Source organism: Natrix helvetica, assembly GCF_964273705.1.
Source record: "Natrix helvetica genome assembly, chromosome: 7".
NCBI classification, from domain to species: Eukaryota; Metazoa; Chordata; class Lepidosauria; order Squamata; family Natricidae; genus Natrix; species Natrix helvetica.
Window position 1 is genome coordinate 8,631,186 of NC_138558.1, and position 16,871 is coordinate 8,648,056.

Below are 16,871 nucleotides of genomic sequence, written 5' to 3' on the forward strand. Positions count from 1 at the left end.
GTTGAACTGTTCTTGGCAGGAGAACACAGGGCCACCATATTTGCTCTGGGTGGTGGTGCGAAACGTTGAATGCCTTCAAACTCAGAACGCCACGCTTTCAAGTCTAGAGACCATTCATTAGGTTGCAGAATGCCCCCTTTCATTTCCAAAATAATAATAAACAGCTGCCTCAAACGTGGGACTGCTACTTTGAACCTTTAAAAGAAATGTTTTGAAATAAAAGTGAGATTTTTCTACTGAATAAGAGAGATGAAAAGGCCTTGGAGGAAGAATAGAATAGAATAGAATAGAATAGACAGAGGTGGAAGGGACCTTGGAGGTCTTCTAGTCCGCCCCTCCTGCTCAGGCAGGAGACTCTATATCATTTCAGACGAATGCTTGTCCAGTTTCTTCTTAAAAACCTCCAGTGTTACAGCATTCACAACTTTTGGAGGCAAGTTGTTCCACTGATTGATTGTTCTAGCTGTCAGGAAATTTCTTCTTAGTCCTAAATTGCTTCTCTCCTTGATTAGTTTCCATCCATTGCTTCTTGTCCTGCCCTCCGGTGCTTCGGAGAATAGTTTTGACTCCCGCTTCTTTGTGGCAGCCCCTTCTAGTCCAACCTCCTGCTCAAGCAGGTGAGACCTTATGCCATTTCAGACAAATGGCTGTCTGATCTCTTCTTTGAAACTTCCAGTGATGGCCCAGCTATTAAGAATGTCTGCCCCAGGCAAATAACTTTGGGCTCTCCTATACCCACTTTAACCAGGAGGGGTGGGGGGCTGATGGCTCAGCAGTTAAAGACGCTGATCTTCTCAGTTGGAAAGCTGGCACTGCACAATGGGATGAAGTCCCGTTCCTTGCCCCAGCTCCTGTCCACCTAGCAGTTCAAAAGTATGTGAATGTCAGTAGAGAAATAGGAACCACCTTTGGTGGGAAGCTAACAGTGTTTCATGTGCTTCGGCGTTTAGTCATGCCGGCCACATGACCACGGAAATATCTTCAGACAATGTTGGCTCCCTTGGCTAAGAAACGGAGACGAGCATGGTCCCCTCTAATCTCACCTGGATTTAGGTCCAAAACTAAGGTCTGGATGCAAGAGTGGACAGAAAAGGAGACTGAATCTCTGGTTAATGTTTGGTTGGAAGTGTTTGGTTCTGCAACCCAACAAGAAAGACACAGACTTCAGAGGATAATCGGAACTGCAGAAAAAGCAATTACAGTCAACTTGCCTTCCATTGAGCACCTGAACACTGCACAAGTCAAAAAGAGGGGCGAGAAAATATTTACAGACCCCTCGCATCCTGGACATAAATTGTTTCAACTCCTACCCTCAAAACGATGCTATCAAGCACTGCACAGCAAGACAACCAGACACAAGGACAGTTTTTCCCCGAACGTCATCACTCTGCTGAACAAATAATTCCCTCAACACTGTCAAACTATTCCCTAAGGCTGCATTGCTATTACTATTAGTCTTCTCATCATTCCTATCATCCATCTCCTCCCACTTATTACTCTATGACTGCAACTGTTGCTTGTATCCTTACGATTTATATTGATATTCCTGATTGCTTATTGTACCCTATGACAATAATAATAATAATAATAATAATAATAATAATAATAATAATAATAATAATAATAATATTTAATGCTTCTAGACCGCCCCCTCTCCCGAAAGGGACTCGGGGCGGTGTACAGTTCATACAAAATATAACAAGATACAATAAAATTAAATATGTACAGTTGACAGTTGACATGGAGGAGGTTAAAATGCAGTTAAAAGAACTGTACAAAGCAAAAATAAAATAAATTCAAACCCCTAAAAACAAATACAGTAAATTAAAAAACCCCTAAAGTAACCAGATATAATACATTTGCCAGGAGGGACAGTTGGACTATCATTGTGTTTGTAATTTATTTATTTATTTATTAAACTTCTAGACCGCCCCCTCTCCCCGAAGGGACTCGGGGCGGTGTACAGGTACAAACTTAAAAGCCATACAGTCGATACAACACATAACTAAAATTGAATTAAATATCCCCTGTACAAATTTAAAAATACAAACTGAGGTGGGAAAGCTGGAATTAGGCCAGGCCGGCTAGATGAAACAGGTGGGTTTTGAGCTTCTGGCGGAAGGAGCGGAGGTCCGTGGTCGTTCTAATGTCAGGGGGAAGGTCATTCCAGAAGGTCGGGCCCATCACAGAGAAGGCCCTTCCCCTGGGCGTCGCCCGCTGGCACAGCCTAGTGGACGGCACCCAGAGGAGTCCCTCTCTGTGTGAGCGAATCGGCCGAAGTGATGTATGGGGCAGGATACGATCCCGCAAATAGCGGGAATCTTGTCTTTTTGTCTTGTCTTTTTATGTACACTGAGAGCATATCCACCAAAGACAAATTCCTTGTGTGTCCAATCACACTTGGCTAATAAAAAAATCTGTTCTATTCTATTCCACTCCATTCCACTCCACTCTACTCTACTCTACTATTCTATTATTCTATATCTTATTCTATGCTATACTATTTCTATTCTAGTATTCTGTTCTATTATTCTACTCTACTCTATTATTCTATTCTACTCTACTTTACTATTCTATTCTACTCTATTATTCTATTCTATTCCATTCCGTTCCATTCTTCCATTCTACTCTATTATTCTATTCTATTATTCTGTTCTGTTCTATTCCTGATGGAGTAGCTTGGCTCTTCAGAACTGAGTTGGGTTCCTTTCATGGACCAGTGGCATCGGTCAAGAGTGGCACAGAACCTGTCACTCCAGCCCCAGGTGATCATCCCGAGGGCACCGTTTCATAATCCCCATGGAGCCCTTGGTGCTCTCTGAACTTGGTTGTTTTCTTGCAAAGATTTCATCACCCAATTGGGTAACATTATCCGTGCTGGAAGGGGGTGGAGTTTGCTCTAATTCAGGCTGGTTTTGGGAATACCTGACCTATCTTACGTTACCCTAATTGCAGGTCCATCTCCCATTTGCCGTGGTTGGCAGCACCGAAGAAGTGAAGATTGGCAATAAAATGGCCAAAGCTAGACAATATCCATGGGGAGTGGTCCAAGGTACGTTGATAGGGACAAAATAAATCTTGATACGTTTTATACCAGGGGTGTCCAAACTTGGGAACTTTAAGACTTGTGGACTTCAACTCCCAGAATTCCCCAGCCAGCTATGCTGGCTGGGGAATTCTGGGAGTTAAAGTCCACAAGTCTTAAAGTTCCCAAGTTTGGACACCCCTGTTTTATACCAATGGTACAATTTCTTTAAAAAATCAGGATTGGCAGGTGGCAGCTATACAAGCAATTTCTTAAAATCAGCAGGGAAGCAAAACAACAGACGTAAAAGTTGTGACTGAGATCCGGAGAACTGTATCTAATGCATACCAAGAAAATGTGTCCTTCTAGATTTCAGCACATGGGGTTTCTAATGAGATTGTAATTCGACTATTTTGCCTTTATTGCTGATAAAAGTGCTATTAATTAAGATGAATATAAATTTAGCACATTAATCACAATGGACGCAAATATAGTAACTATTTCTGAATCACAGAGGAGACGGCGCAATCGATCTAGCTCATTACGAATTCTCAGAATATCCTTAAGTCAGCTCAATAACTGTAAAGCAAAAGGATTTTTGTACATCCAGAACTGTTGATTCCTGGAATAATGGAAATCAAATAATTTAAGCTCTTAGAAAAATCTTTTGGAGATATCATCATCATCATCATCTACTTTTAATGATCCCATAATCCCTACAGTGTGCGCAACTGAATGGAGCTGAGAGTTTATTGGCCAGATGCCCTTCCTGTTGCCAGTGTGGAGTTTTATTCAGCTGATACTATATTCTCATTGTGCCCAATATCTGCCTCTACCTAGGATCGAACTTACAGCCTCCTGCTTGTGAGGCGAGAACTCCACCTCTAGGCCACTGCACCACTCATATAATTATGGAGATATAAGGGCAATAAAATCCTGGTTTGGATTTTTTAAAAAAATGAAAAATAGGTTTTTGTGTTAAGGAAAAAAGGGGAAATTGGGTTTCCGCCATATCCTTGATCTACATTTCCCATGTTTATGATTTTTTTTAAAATAGTTGAAAATGAAAACCACTGTGATTTTGTAAAGTTGCGCGAAATGCTCATCAGAGTAAACATGGAAGACCTGAGAGAGCAGACTCACAGCCGACATTATGAGCTCTACCGCCGGTGCAAACTGGAAGAGATGGGATTTAAAGACACAGATCCCGACAGCAAACCATTCAGGTAGGTTTGAGGAGCAGGTTTGTTTTGTTTGTTTTTGTTTGTTTTTATTGGATTTATATGCCACCCTTCTCCCAAAGGACTCAGGGCGGCGTACAAAGTTAAAAAACACACATCCCAAAAGTTAAAAAGAAATTAAATAGATATCAAAAAAAAAAACACCGAATTTATAGGTGAGCTTCCAAACTAACTTGGAAAGAAGTTTGGTGTGTTGCTGGGAGCAGGCGCAGAAAATCTCCTCCTCTAAGGATTTCAGGGCCAATCCAGGCTAACAGCTAAGAAAATACAAACCATCCTACACTATTTTAGATTTTGCTTCTTGCAATATCTCCCTGTATACCCAACTGCTCTCATTGGCCTCAGGAGCCGTGGTGGTGCAGTGGTTCGAATGCAGTTTTGCAGGCTGACTCTGCCCACTGTTCAAGTCTCCTTGGCTCGAGGTTGTCTCAGCCTTCCATCCTTCTGAGGTTGGTAAATTGAGGACCCAGATTATTGGGGGAAAGAGGCTGACTCTGTAAACTGCTTAGAGAGGGACTCTAAGCATTGTGGAGTAGGATTGCTTGGGAAGGGAAGGGAAGGAAGGAAAAGAAAAGGGCAGGAAGAATATAGAAGGGAAGGAAGGAAGGAGAAAGGCATGAAGAATATGGGAAGGAAGGAGACAGGAAAGAGAAAGGAAGGAAGAATATTGAAAGGAAGGAAAAGAGAAATGCAGGAAGAATATGGGAAGGAAGGAAGGAAGGATGGAGAAAGGCATGAAGAATATGGGAAGGAAGGAAGGAGACAGGAAAGAGAAAGGAAGGAAATATTGAAAAGAAGGAAATGAGAAACGCAGGAAGAATATGGGAGGAAAGAAAGGAAGGAGAAAGGCATGAAGAATATGGGAAGGAAGGAAGGAATTATGGCTGTTAAAAATGAATATTCCTTTAAAATATAGTCTACCATCTACTTGAACAAGATGCTTTATTGATTTGCTCCATCAAAACAAAACCTGGGTAATTTTGCCAAGTGACAGATGAGTCTGCATTCCCTTTCACCACCTCCTTTGTCTTGTTTTCTTTCTCCTTAACCATGTGGTGAAGCAATCCCTCATTACAGCTTGCCAAGTCCTATTTAATGGATCTGGTCTGGAGCCAAACCCTGTTTCCTGTTTCCCTGCCACTGTATCAGCCCATGTTTAACCAGATTCTTATGAGCATATTTCCCTCTCCCCCCCACCCCACCCAGCAGTTCCCACACAATAAACGGTGTAATGTTGTTTAATTGGGCAAAGGAATATCTATGCCATTCCCTTGGATTCAATGGCTGACTTACAGCACCCGATACAATGGCATGATTCCAATTAGATGTACATGCACAGTGTTTTGTATTTCTCCAATTATTCAGATAATTGGGTATCTTCAGATACCAATTCCTTCTTCCCTTAAATTGGCTGTGTCTACATGGCTAAGATGCTGAGCTTGTCAATCAGAAAGGTCGGCAGTTCGAATCCCTAGCGCCGCGTAACGGAGTGAGCTCCCGTTACTTGTCCCAGCTTCTGCCAACCTAGCAGTTCGAAAGCATGTAAAAATGCAAGTAGAAAAATAGGGACCACCTTTGGTGGGAAGGGAACAGCGTTCTGTGCACCTTCGGCGTTTAGTCATGCTGGCCACATGACCACGGAGACGTCTTCGGACAGTGCTGGCTCTTTGGCTTTGAAACTGAGATGAGCACCACCCCCTAGAGTCAGGAACGACTAGCACATATGTGCGAGAGGAACCTTTACTTTTATGCGCAGTGCAAAATGATAACAGGATCATGGAAATGAAAGTGGGTATTTAAGCCAACCAATCAAGATTTATATTCCAGGACTGGGATTCAAATTATTCCAATTCAAATGTGGAGCAGCTCTTTTAACAGCTATTGTACTTATAAGTCCATAAATTAGACCCGTTACACTCACCGCCCCGAGTCCCTTTTTGGGAGAGGGGGCGGTTTAGAAATCCAAAGAAATAAATAAATAATAAATAAATAAATGGCAACTGGGTAAGGTGAAGATAAGAGATAGAAATTCACATGTATTAATTTTATTTAGTTTTGACATAATATACATGAGTTCATCCACCTCCCTTCCTCTCCACCAGGTTTTTAGGGAATTGCCCAATGTTGTTTTCATTTGAATTAAAAACAAGTTGATTTCGGTCACAGTTTGTCTGGGGGGGAAAAACAGCTTTTTCATGCCAAGAGTTAAATTTGGCTTCTAAATAGCATGTTGAGAGATGCCTTCCAGTTAAGAGAACAAAGCCAGGACAAAGCTTTATTTATTTATTCGTATATTAATTAGTTTATTATTTTTCCCTTCCTGCCACATTAACAATCACTGCAACCTTTGGAGGAATTTGTGAAGGCCCCACATGCAAATTGTAGGTTTACTAAAATAAATCTAGGTAATAAATTAGGCATTTAAATTCTCTGTGCTGCTAATCTAGTATTACATAAGCTAGTTTGGTGTAGTAGTTAAGACACCAGGCTGGAAACTAGGATACAGTGAGTTCTAATCCCGCTTTAGGCATGAAACTCAGCTGGGTGACTTTGGGCCAATCACTAGGAGTCTGTGAGTTCTAGTCCTACCTTAAACATGAAAGCCAGCTGGGTGAATTTGGGCCAATCACTAGGAGACTGTGAGTTCTAGTCCCGCCTTAGTCATGAAACCGAGCTGGCTGAGTTTGGACCAGTCCCTCTCTCTCAGCCTAACCCGCCTCACAGGGTTGTTGTTGTGTAGAAAATAGCTTTGTTCGCTGCTTGGGGCTATATATGAAATAGATATTTATAAAAATAGTAAAAGGGTTTTCAAAAAATATATCTTAAAATATTGAGTCTGTGAATTCTAGTCCTACCTTAAACATGAAAGCCAGCTGGGTGAATTTGGGCCAGTCACTAGGAGATTGTGAGGTCTAGTCCCGCCTTAGGCATGAAAGCCAGCTGGGTGAATTTGGGCCAATCACTAGGAGACTCTGAATTCTAGTCCCACCTTAGACATGAAAGCCAGCTGGCTGACTTTGGGCCAATCACTAGGACGACTGAGTTCTAGTCCCACCTTAGGCATGAAACCCAGCTGGGTGAATTTGGACCAATCGCTAGGAAACTGTGAGTTCTAGTCCCGCCTTAGTCATGAAAGCCAGCTGGGTGAATTTGGGCCAATCACCAGGAGGCTGTGAGTTCTAGTCCCGCCTTAGTCATGAAAGCCAGCTGGGTGAATTTGGGCCAATCACCAGGAGGCTGTGAGTTCTAGTCCCGCCTTAGTCATGAAAGCCAGCTGGGTGAATTTGGGCCAATCACCAGGAGACTGTGAGTTCTAGTCCCGCCTTAGTCATGAAACCGAGCTGGCTGAGTTTGGACCAGTCCCTCTCTCTCAGCCTAACCCGCCTCACAGGGTTGTTGTTGTGTAGAAAATAGCTTTGTTCGCTGCTTGGGGCTATATATGAAATAGATATTTATAAAAATAGTAAAAGGGTTTTCAAAAAATATATCTTAAAATATTGACTATAAGTAGAGTTCAGCTTATGACCGGTTGCTTAGCAACGATTTGAAGTCCTGAAAGAGCCTACCTGGGGGTGGGGAGTACTTTTGATCTGAACTTGAAGTTCCAATGGTCAGTGCCCTTCCCGCCATGGTCACACATTGGGTGCTCAACTGCCTACAGTGAATCATTGGTTAGGTGGGATTCAGCCGGTTCACACCGGTTCAGGCAAAATTGGGCATTAATTTTGCATCCGTTTCGTCGAACTGATGGTTGTCTCTGGAGCCTGGGGAGGGCAAAAAACGGGCCTACCGGAAGTCTGAAAATGGGCCTGTTGCCAGCCTCCGGTACGTGGGGGAGGCCATTTTCGCCCTCCTGGAGGCTCAAAGAAAGCCGCTGGAGCCTGCGGAGGGTGAAAACGCCCCCACTTGCTGCGGTGCAGGAAGTCGGGTAGGCCACGCCCACCATGGCCACACCCACCCAGCAACTGGGCAGAAAACCCGTTGCTAACATTTTTCAATCCCATCCCTGGTTAATAACTGCAAAGTTCATTTAACAACTACAACAGCTCCTGTACAACTCAATAACTGCTGCAAATAACGCTATAAAATAGGGTGGGTCATGTGACCGGCCTACGTTTACAACCATCATTAGTTACGGCCTTGATGGGCAGGCTGCATTATAGTTGTAGCTTGAAGACTGCCTATACTTCCATTTCCCCCCCCCCCCCCCTATGACTCTCTTGAACGGAGAACAAAAAGCTGGCTGTGTTTCTCTTTTGTTCATAGAAATTTTATTTATTTATAATTTTATCGCTTTAGAGTCTTTCATAAGAATCCCTTCCTGGTGTTAAAGGTTGTCTCTTTTTTTTTACTTCTTCCTTACTTCCCTCTTCCTCTCACCGCTTTCAATCGTGTTGGAAACAAGCCTGCAAGAAACCTACGAAGCCAAGAGAAATGAATTTCTGGGTGAACTACAGAAGAAAGAAGAAGAAATGAGGCAGATGTTTGTCATGAGAGTGAAGGAGAAGGAAGCAGAGCTGAAGGAAGCAGAAAAAGATGTAAGTAGAACCCAGGGTGTTAGAAAAGGAAAAAGGGAATGAAGGCCCGATTTTAGGTGGTTGTTGGACCACAGCCAACTGGCCTTCACTCCCTTTTTTTTGCTCTCCCACGCAGCTGGAGAGAGGGAAAAACCCTACTGTTGAATTTTTTCCCTAAAACAGATAGATCCAAAGAGAAGAACATGTGATTTGAAAGCATAGGCTGTGGTTGTGACCTGCGTTTCAACATCTACATTCTTTGTGCCTTTTGGATAAACCAGTATGCAGAACAGCAACTCTTGGTGGTACATCTCTTTTCTCCCCAAAAGTGGAGAATGGTCTGGCATGAGACAGAGTAAAGTGAAGATCATACTTTATTGATCAGGCAAACCTGGATCAAATCTATTTATAGTTCTTCAATTCCATGGTGCTCAAAACATTATGTATTCTGACCTTGAAGAGGGCAGCAGAATATTTACCTTATATTCTAGAATATTAGAATAGACCTGGAAGGAACCTTGGAGGTCTTCTAGTCCAACCCCTCTGCTCAACGAGGAGAACCTACACAATCTCAACTGTCCAGACTCTTCTTAAAAGCGTCCAGTGATGGAGTAGCCACGATTTTTGGAGGCAAGCTGTTCCACTGGTTAATTGTTTTATATATAACCTCCAAGCCAGGTTAATACAGCTGCCTAATATGTAAGCAGCGGAAGTTCAAATCCCAGGGGTAAACAAACAAACAAACACACACACACACACACACATGAATATGGCACGGTGGCTCAGTTGCTAAAATGCTGAGCTTGTTCAAATCCCTAGTGCCACGTAACAGAGTGAGCTCCTGTTACTTGTCCCAGCTTCTGCCAACCTAGCAGTTCGAAAGCATGTAAAAAAAATGCAAGTAGAAAAATAGGAACCACCTTTGGTGGGAAGGTAACAACGTTCCATGCGCCTTTGGCATTGAGTCATGCTGGCTACATGACCACGGAGACGTCTTCGGACAGCGCTGGCTCTTTGGCTTTGAAACGGAGGTGAGCACCGCCCCCCTAGAATCAGGAACGACTAGCACATATGTGCGAGGGGAACCTTTACTTTCATATAAGTCCAAGAGCTATTGCTATTGCTAGTCTGTGACTTACAATCATTTGTGACCATTCAAAGTTACAAGGGCACTGAAAAAGTGACTTACGCTCATTTTTCACACTTACGACTGTTGCAGTATCCCTGAGGTCACATGATTGAAATTCAGACGCTTGGCTACTGACTTATCTTTATGACCGTTGCAGGAACTGCGTATGTCTCGTTTAATGAAAAGAAGGACTAGGGGAGACATGATAGCAGTCTTCCAATATCTCAGAGGCTGCCACAAAGAAGAGGGAGTCAAACTATTCTCCAAGCCACCTGAGGGCAGGACAAGAAGCAATGGGTGAAGGAGAGAAGAATTTAGAACTAAGGAAAAAATTAAGGAAAAAATTCCTGACAGTTAGAACAATTAACCAGCGGAACAACTTTTCTCTAGAAGTTGTGAATGCTCCAACACTGGAAGTTTTTAAGAAGATGATGGACAACCATTTGTCTGAAGTGGTGTAGGGTTTCCTGTCTAGGCAAAGGGTTGGACTAGAAGACCTCCAAGGTCCCTTCCAACTCTATTCAGTTGTAGTGCCCCAGGGTCATGCGATCCTCTTTTTACGACCTTCTGACCAACAGTCAATCGGGAAACCAGATTCACTTAACTATTATTAAGTTAATTAACAGCTGCAGAGATTCATTCAACAACTATGGCAAGAAAGGTTGTAAAATGGGGCAAAGCTCACTTAACAACCTCCTTGCTTAGCAACATAACTTTTGGGATCAGTTGTGGTCATTAGTCAAAGACTACCTGTACATATTGACCGAGGTCCTAAATTTCCCAGTACAAGCCCTGATGGCCCTCTCTCCCCTCCTCCCAATTCTTCCGTCATTATTTCTCCTTTGCCCGGTGACTGTCCTCTCTTTCTCTCTCCTGCCCTTTCCCTCGGAGCAGCTTCACGAGAAGTTTGACCACCTAAAGCGGACTCACCAAGAGGAGAAGAAGAAGGTAGAAGACAAGAAGAAGGAGCTGGAGGAGGAGCTGAACAACTTCCAAAAAAAGAAAGCAGCGGCTCAGCTATTACAATCACAGGGTCAACAGGCCAGCTCTCAACCCACCAAGAAAGACAAGGACAAGAAAAAGTAAGCCTTTGTACGAGGTTGAGATCTATGGGCTTCTGTTCCAGTGTGCTATCTTCTGTTGCATGTCTGTATTTGCTTCTTCCCATTATCAGACTGGAAACTGGGCTCCCCCACGGCTAAACCCAGACTGAATATTGCTATTTTTTTTTTTTGAAACACTATTTTTCCAAGAGAAAAGAGGGATGGGGATGGGAGGGCGCAGGGCTTCGGCTTTATTTTTTTTACATGCCTGAAATATTTTTTGACTTCTTATTTTTTATTCCCCCCCCCCAACGAGATGGGGAAGCAGAGACCAAAAGCCAAGCCACGAAATTGGCTTCATGTACTGTACTCACAGACTTTGAATAACTGACGCAATACCCCCCAGGAGCTGATAAATTCTCACTGTCTTCTCTGGTAAAAGTTCTTACAAGCATTTTACTAATGGGGTAGAACCCAAAGCATGAGAGGTTGGTGCAGGTGTTGACATCATCTTGGGTGTGGTAACTAGGGTGAAGGGTTTGGTTTTGGACCGTGGGAAGAATGAGAATTACCCAGGTTTACTTTTACCAAGTTGAGGAAGCGGAAATTAATAGCTGGAGAGGCGGGAGAAGGAAGGAAGGAAGGTGTGAACCTGTGCTCCAATCTCTGAATTTTATCTAATTATGTATTTTCTTGTGCCAAAGATCTGAAAGAGCAAGGAACTATGTACACTATTTGTAATATCTCTGGCTACATTCTGAACTCTCCGTAGGGTGTTAATTAAATAACAAAGCACAACATTAACAAACAGCACAATGTTAATCCTGTTAGATGGGCCCCCATTGCATAGTGATTTTTTGGGGGGGGAGTAATTTGAGGCCTTGGTGATGTGAGAGGGATCCAAGGATTTGCTGTGGAAGTGGAACTAAATTTGGCAAGCAGAATCAAGAGTGCCATACGTAGAACGTGGGTGGGTCTTGTAAAAATTGGGTGTACAAGGTTCTTTATGCCTTTCTCTTGAATATAAGCCTCTGTGAAGCACTGATGCGAGATTACCGTATTTTTCGGATTATAAGACACACCTTTTTCCCTCAAAAAAGAGGCTGAAAATCTGAGTGCGTCTTACACACTGAATACAGCACTTTTTTGCCTCTTGAAACCCCTCCCCCTTCATCAAAATGGCTGTGCAGAGCCTTTAGGAGGCTTTCAGAGAGCTCCTGGGGGCTGGTATGGGCAGAAATGAGTGAAAAATGGGCTGTTTTTTGCTCAATTATGCTCCCCCAGTCCCCAGAAGCACTCTATAAGGTTCTTAATGCCCCCCTTTTTTGACAAAAAGCATTTTTTGTTCGTTTCCCCCCCCCCTCCCAGGAACACTCTACAAGCCTCCTAAGGGCTATTCATGCCTCTTTTTGGGGGGGGAGCCCAGGCCCGTTTTCATGAAAAATATGCTGTTTTGGGGAAGTTTGCAGAGTGCAAAAACATTTTTTTAATTTGCCTCTTCAAAACCTTGGTGCATCTTATACTCCGGTGCAACTTATACTCCGAAAAATACAGTAGTTTCAAAGGAGGATGGAGTCAAGCATCACTTACCTGGCTTTGCCCAGGTAACAGGACACTCCTTCTGCATTTTCAGTGCTTTGTCTCATTTTGGTGGGCAGATGGGCTTCATTTAGAGTCTTCATGCAGCCTTCTCCACATTCTAGATCAGGGGTGTCAAACTCAATTTCATTGAGGGCCTACATCAGGGTTGTGTTTGAACTCAGGGGTCTGGGGGTACGAGGGCGGAGTGGTTGTGGCCAGCTCAATATTCATGTTAGGGGCACATGTGGTGGCCCTAGCGCTTTGCCAGAGAAAACGGGCTCCCGACCTCCGTTTTCAGCTGCGATGGCCTCCTGCAACTCTCTGCCAGCGAAAACGGAGCTCGGGAGGGCCACCCCAAGCTCCGTTTTAGATTGCAACGGTTTCCTGAAACCCTCCACCTGCAGTCTTCCCGAACTGTCTTTTCACTGGCAGAGGCACTGTCTCCAGGCCCTGCAGGCCAAATCTAAGCACCCCGCGGGCCAGATCCGGTCCCCGGGCCTTGAGTTTGACACCCCTGTTCCAGATCAATGTTTCTCAACCGTGGCAACTTGAAGATGTGTGGACTTCAACTCCCAGAATTCCTCCGCCAGCATGGGAATTTTGGGAGCTGAACTCCACTCCTCTTTCACTTTGCCAAGATTGAAAAACGCCGATCTAGCTATCTATATGGATCAACTCTCAGAATTCTTCCCCATGAACATGTTGGCTAGGAAATGCTGAGAATTGATGTCCAGGCATAATATTCCATGGAGGCATAATCAGGGTGGTTGAAGACTCAACAATTTTGTGCAGTGGACATTGAGCAAACTAACTTGTCCCAAACAATGTGCTTTTTAAGACACTTTCCTACTTACATTGGTGCTCCTGAAAGTCACAAAAGAACGGGGGGGGGGGGGGAATGCCAATCGTGAATCAATCCATCTGCTCCTAATCATGTTTTGAATCGGTTAATGGTTTTGAAGGGCCAAGAGCATTCATTGATGTATAAATAGCACCAATAAATACAAATGTGTATGTACGTATATATATCCTTCATAAAATGTGGCTCTGAGCATGACTTGAAGGAGCAATCTAACGTTCTTGAGATGTCATGTGAAAGAAGATATCTCCTTTACCGCAAGTGGCTTGTCTGAGTTGAGAAGGTGTGGGTAGTTAACAACCCATTGCTGGGTTTGCCCAGCCAGGTTGACATTCCTTGCCTTCTGTGCCAATGTTGGGGGTCCATCGGTGCCCGCAGAATGGTAATGAAAGTCAAAATGGCAGGCATAACATTGCAAGCAAAGCTCCAGCTTTTTTGTAGCTTTTCACCTGAAAAGCAGACGGGGCATTGAACATTGATAGTTGTGGCTGCCATCTTGATTTTATGTCCCTGTGGACATTCCTCTTAGCCATAAGAAGCAGCAGCGGGGGTGATAAAATATTTGGATCAGAAGCTGCCTAGTTTCCAACTTACGTTAGTCAACCAAAATGCATTTTCGTATCCATTCCATTTTTTTTTCTCTTAGGCGTCCCAAAACATGGATTACGTTTTCCTCCTACCATAAGTAGAGTGTAAATTAGGTGCTGTCTTAAGGTCTAGAAATTTTCCTAGGACAATTATAAATATTTGTGGCTAGATCACATTTTTTTTAAAAAAAATGTATTATACTTCTTTGTATGGATATAAAGGGAGTCAGAATTGTTTTGCCAAATAAGTTTTGGAAGTATAAAGGACCGCTAGCTATTTTGTGACATTTCTATAAAATGCAAATAACTCCCAAGGTAATATAATACTTCCTCCATTTGTTGATTTAGATTCCCTGGAAGCTTATTCTCCAAAAAAGTGTATGGTATTTAACAAGACACGATGCTTTGTTTTTGCCACAGCAGAACGCACTCTGCCGCTAGGAGGCTTTCAAAATTGCAAAACTGTACAAGGAGCAAAACGAAATGTGTATTGATAGCAACTGTGATTCAGCTCTGCTTTCCTAAGGAGCAGCCATGAATGTGTAGACGTGAATGTTAAACCATTTTTAAATGAAGGATTCTATTTTTGATAACGGCTGCATGCCAATGGCCGTGTGCAAACGTACACCCTCGAGCAGTGTGCAAAACGGGTGTGAAGTTCGACCTTTGTTAGATTTATAATTGTGTTCAAGTGAAGGATTCTTTGATGGCACTGTTTCACAAAGAAGAAGCTGTGCATGTGTGTGTGTATAGGTGTGTGCAAAAAAAAAAACCTTTGGAATTGCCACACCGCCGGCCGAACGGGGCTGGAACACCTCCAGCGAGTTTCAGAATAATCGATTCAAACATTATCTCTGATTCGCATCGATTATGTTTTTGGTTGATGTATTTATGGGGAAACCCCAGGTTCAGTCCTATTTGCAAATAAAGAATTTAACGCAGGAGATCGTTTCAGCCTGAAAATCATTGCCACAATATTGCATGATTTCAGCCTACACTCGGATGTGTTACGTTTGCGACTTCTAGAATTTCCAATCGTTGTGAGCGACGCCAAGTGTGGTGGGTGACAATTTCTTTCATTTCCCGCATATCTAGAGAATGATATCAAGGAAACGGCAGTAGCTCATTTCAGTATGGACTCTTTTAGTCTTCTTCTCAATGCCATCTCTTTTTTCCCCCCTATTGCTAACAGTGTGCGTAAGGGATGCAATGGCTCAGTGGCTAAGATGCCGCGCTTGTCGATCAGAAAGGTCGGCAGTTCGGTGGTTCGACTCCCTAGCTCCACTTAATGGAGTGAGCTCCTATTACTTGTCCCAGCTTCTGCCAATCTAACAGCTTTCAAACTGAGCAAGTAGAAAAATAGGAACCACTTTTGGTGGGAAGGTAACAGCTTTCCGTGTGCCTTCGTCATTTAGTCATGACCACAGAGGCGTCTTCAGACAGCGTTGGCTCTTCGGCTTTGAAATAGAGATGAGCACCGCCCCCTAGAGTCTGGACATATGTGCAAGGGAAACCTTTTTTAACAGTGTGCATACAGTGTACCCGGAAATTCTTGTTTGCAGAACCGACAGAAACAAATGGAAAAGCCTGAGAAAGCTCCAATATCCATTCTGTTCATTGAGACATATGAAGGAGAATCACTTGACAGATTAAAACTGAAGTCCTGAAAGAATGTTAGCATTCCAGCAATGCTCCGGTTTTTAAAATTGGAGGATTTGCACCCCCTGGGTATTGTTTTTTAGGATTTGTGGAGTCATGGCAGTTCTTTGCTAAAACTTCAGCATGACGTTTAACTCCTTGTGGCTTTATACTTGCATTCTTGGTAATATTATGAAAATGGTTTCCACTACCTTCTTGTAACACATTATTTTGCCTTCACATTCTATCCAACTTCCCTGAAATTCTATGACAGTCACTCATCTGAGGAGAAATCCGGTTGAAGTTTATAAGGGACAAATATTCTGTAAGCTCAAAGCCACCTCCCTACAATTACATCACATCTTCTGGAGCTGAAAACAACCAGTAAAATATTTCTGTAGTTCCTTCATAACTAGATAGATAGATAGATAGATAGATAGATAGATAGATAGATAGATAGATAGATAGATAGATAGATAGATGATAGATACATACATACATACATACATACATACATACATACATACATACATCATACATACATATGGCAAATAGCATTCACTATCACAAAATCTCCAGAAGTGTAAAGCCTACAAACCTGGATTTTTCAAAATGACCATCAGATCATTAGTATTTCTTATACAGTAATTAACACGCTCTGATGCTAACAAATTCTACTCTCCCTCCCCACTTGAAAAGAACTCTATTCCAACTGCCAGTTGCCTCACATTCCGTTACCTCAGTTCAAACTGGCAGACGAGCCACTCCATCACTCAGGAGCAGTCTGGGGCTCCTTACAGTACTAAACTTCCGTACCTCAGCAAAATGACAATGCCTTTCACCTATGGAACTGCTTCCAGGCTCAAGGTGGCGGGAGCGATATTCCCTCATGTGTTTCAATCACCAACCACCACTGAGCCAAAGGATTGTGAACAGAATTTCTCCTGCATAGCCCAATCACATAGTTTCGTCGCAAAGCACGGGTATCCAGCTAATTAGATATCAAAGCAAACACTTTCTTTTCTTGTAATTTTCCACATCTCACTAGCTGACACAGTCTTGGTGATCCTGGAAGTTTGAAGTCCATTTACAAACATGACACTCCACAAAGAGCACCATCTCTTTTTCAAAAGAAAAATAATTTGCTTTGATCCGAGTCTTCGAACTGCATCACTGTTTCCTTGTTTGACTGCGCGCTGAAAACACATCCTTGTTTGATGTCGTTGTGAAGGACTCTTTCGGGGGCTCAGT

At 43.0% G+C, this 16,871-nt stretch overlaps 1 protein-coding gene across 5 annotated transcripts in view; it reads left to right on the top strand.

Moving 5' to 3' along the window:
* SEPTIN11 (septin 11) overlaps positions 1-16,871 on the top strand; it is a 125,733-nt gene that overhangs the window by 86,377 nt on the left and 22,485 nt on the right. For 3 of the 5 annotated variants that reach the window (XR_014175989.1, XM_081960422.1, XM_081960421.1), the window contains exons 6-9: positions 2,956-3,052; positions 4,083-4,251; positions 8,672-8,804; positions 10,807-10,994. Coding sequence is in view for 3 of the 5 variants with exons in the window: in XM_081960422.1 (XP_081816548.1) it covers positions 2,956-3,052; positions 4,083-4,251; positions 8,672-8,804; positions 10,807-10,994 (587 nt within the window). In the remaining 2 variants the exon portion in view is untranslated. Of the gene's footprint in view, positions 1-2,955; positions 3,053-4,082; positions 4,252-8,671; positions 8,805-10,806; positions 11,381-11,426; positions 14,925-16,871 lie in introns of those variants that run through there. The other 2 variants (XR_014175990.1, XM_081960420.1) reach the window with 2 other exon arrangements.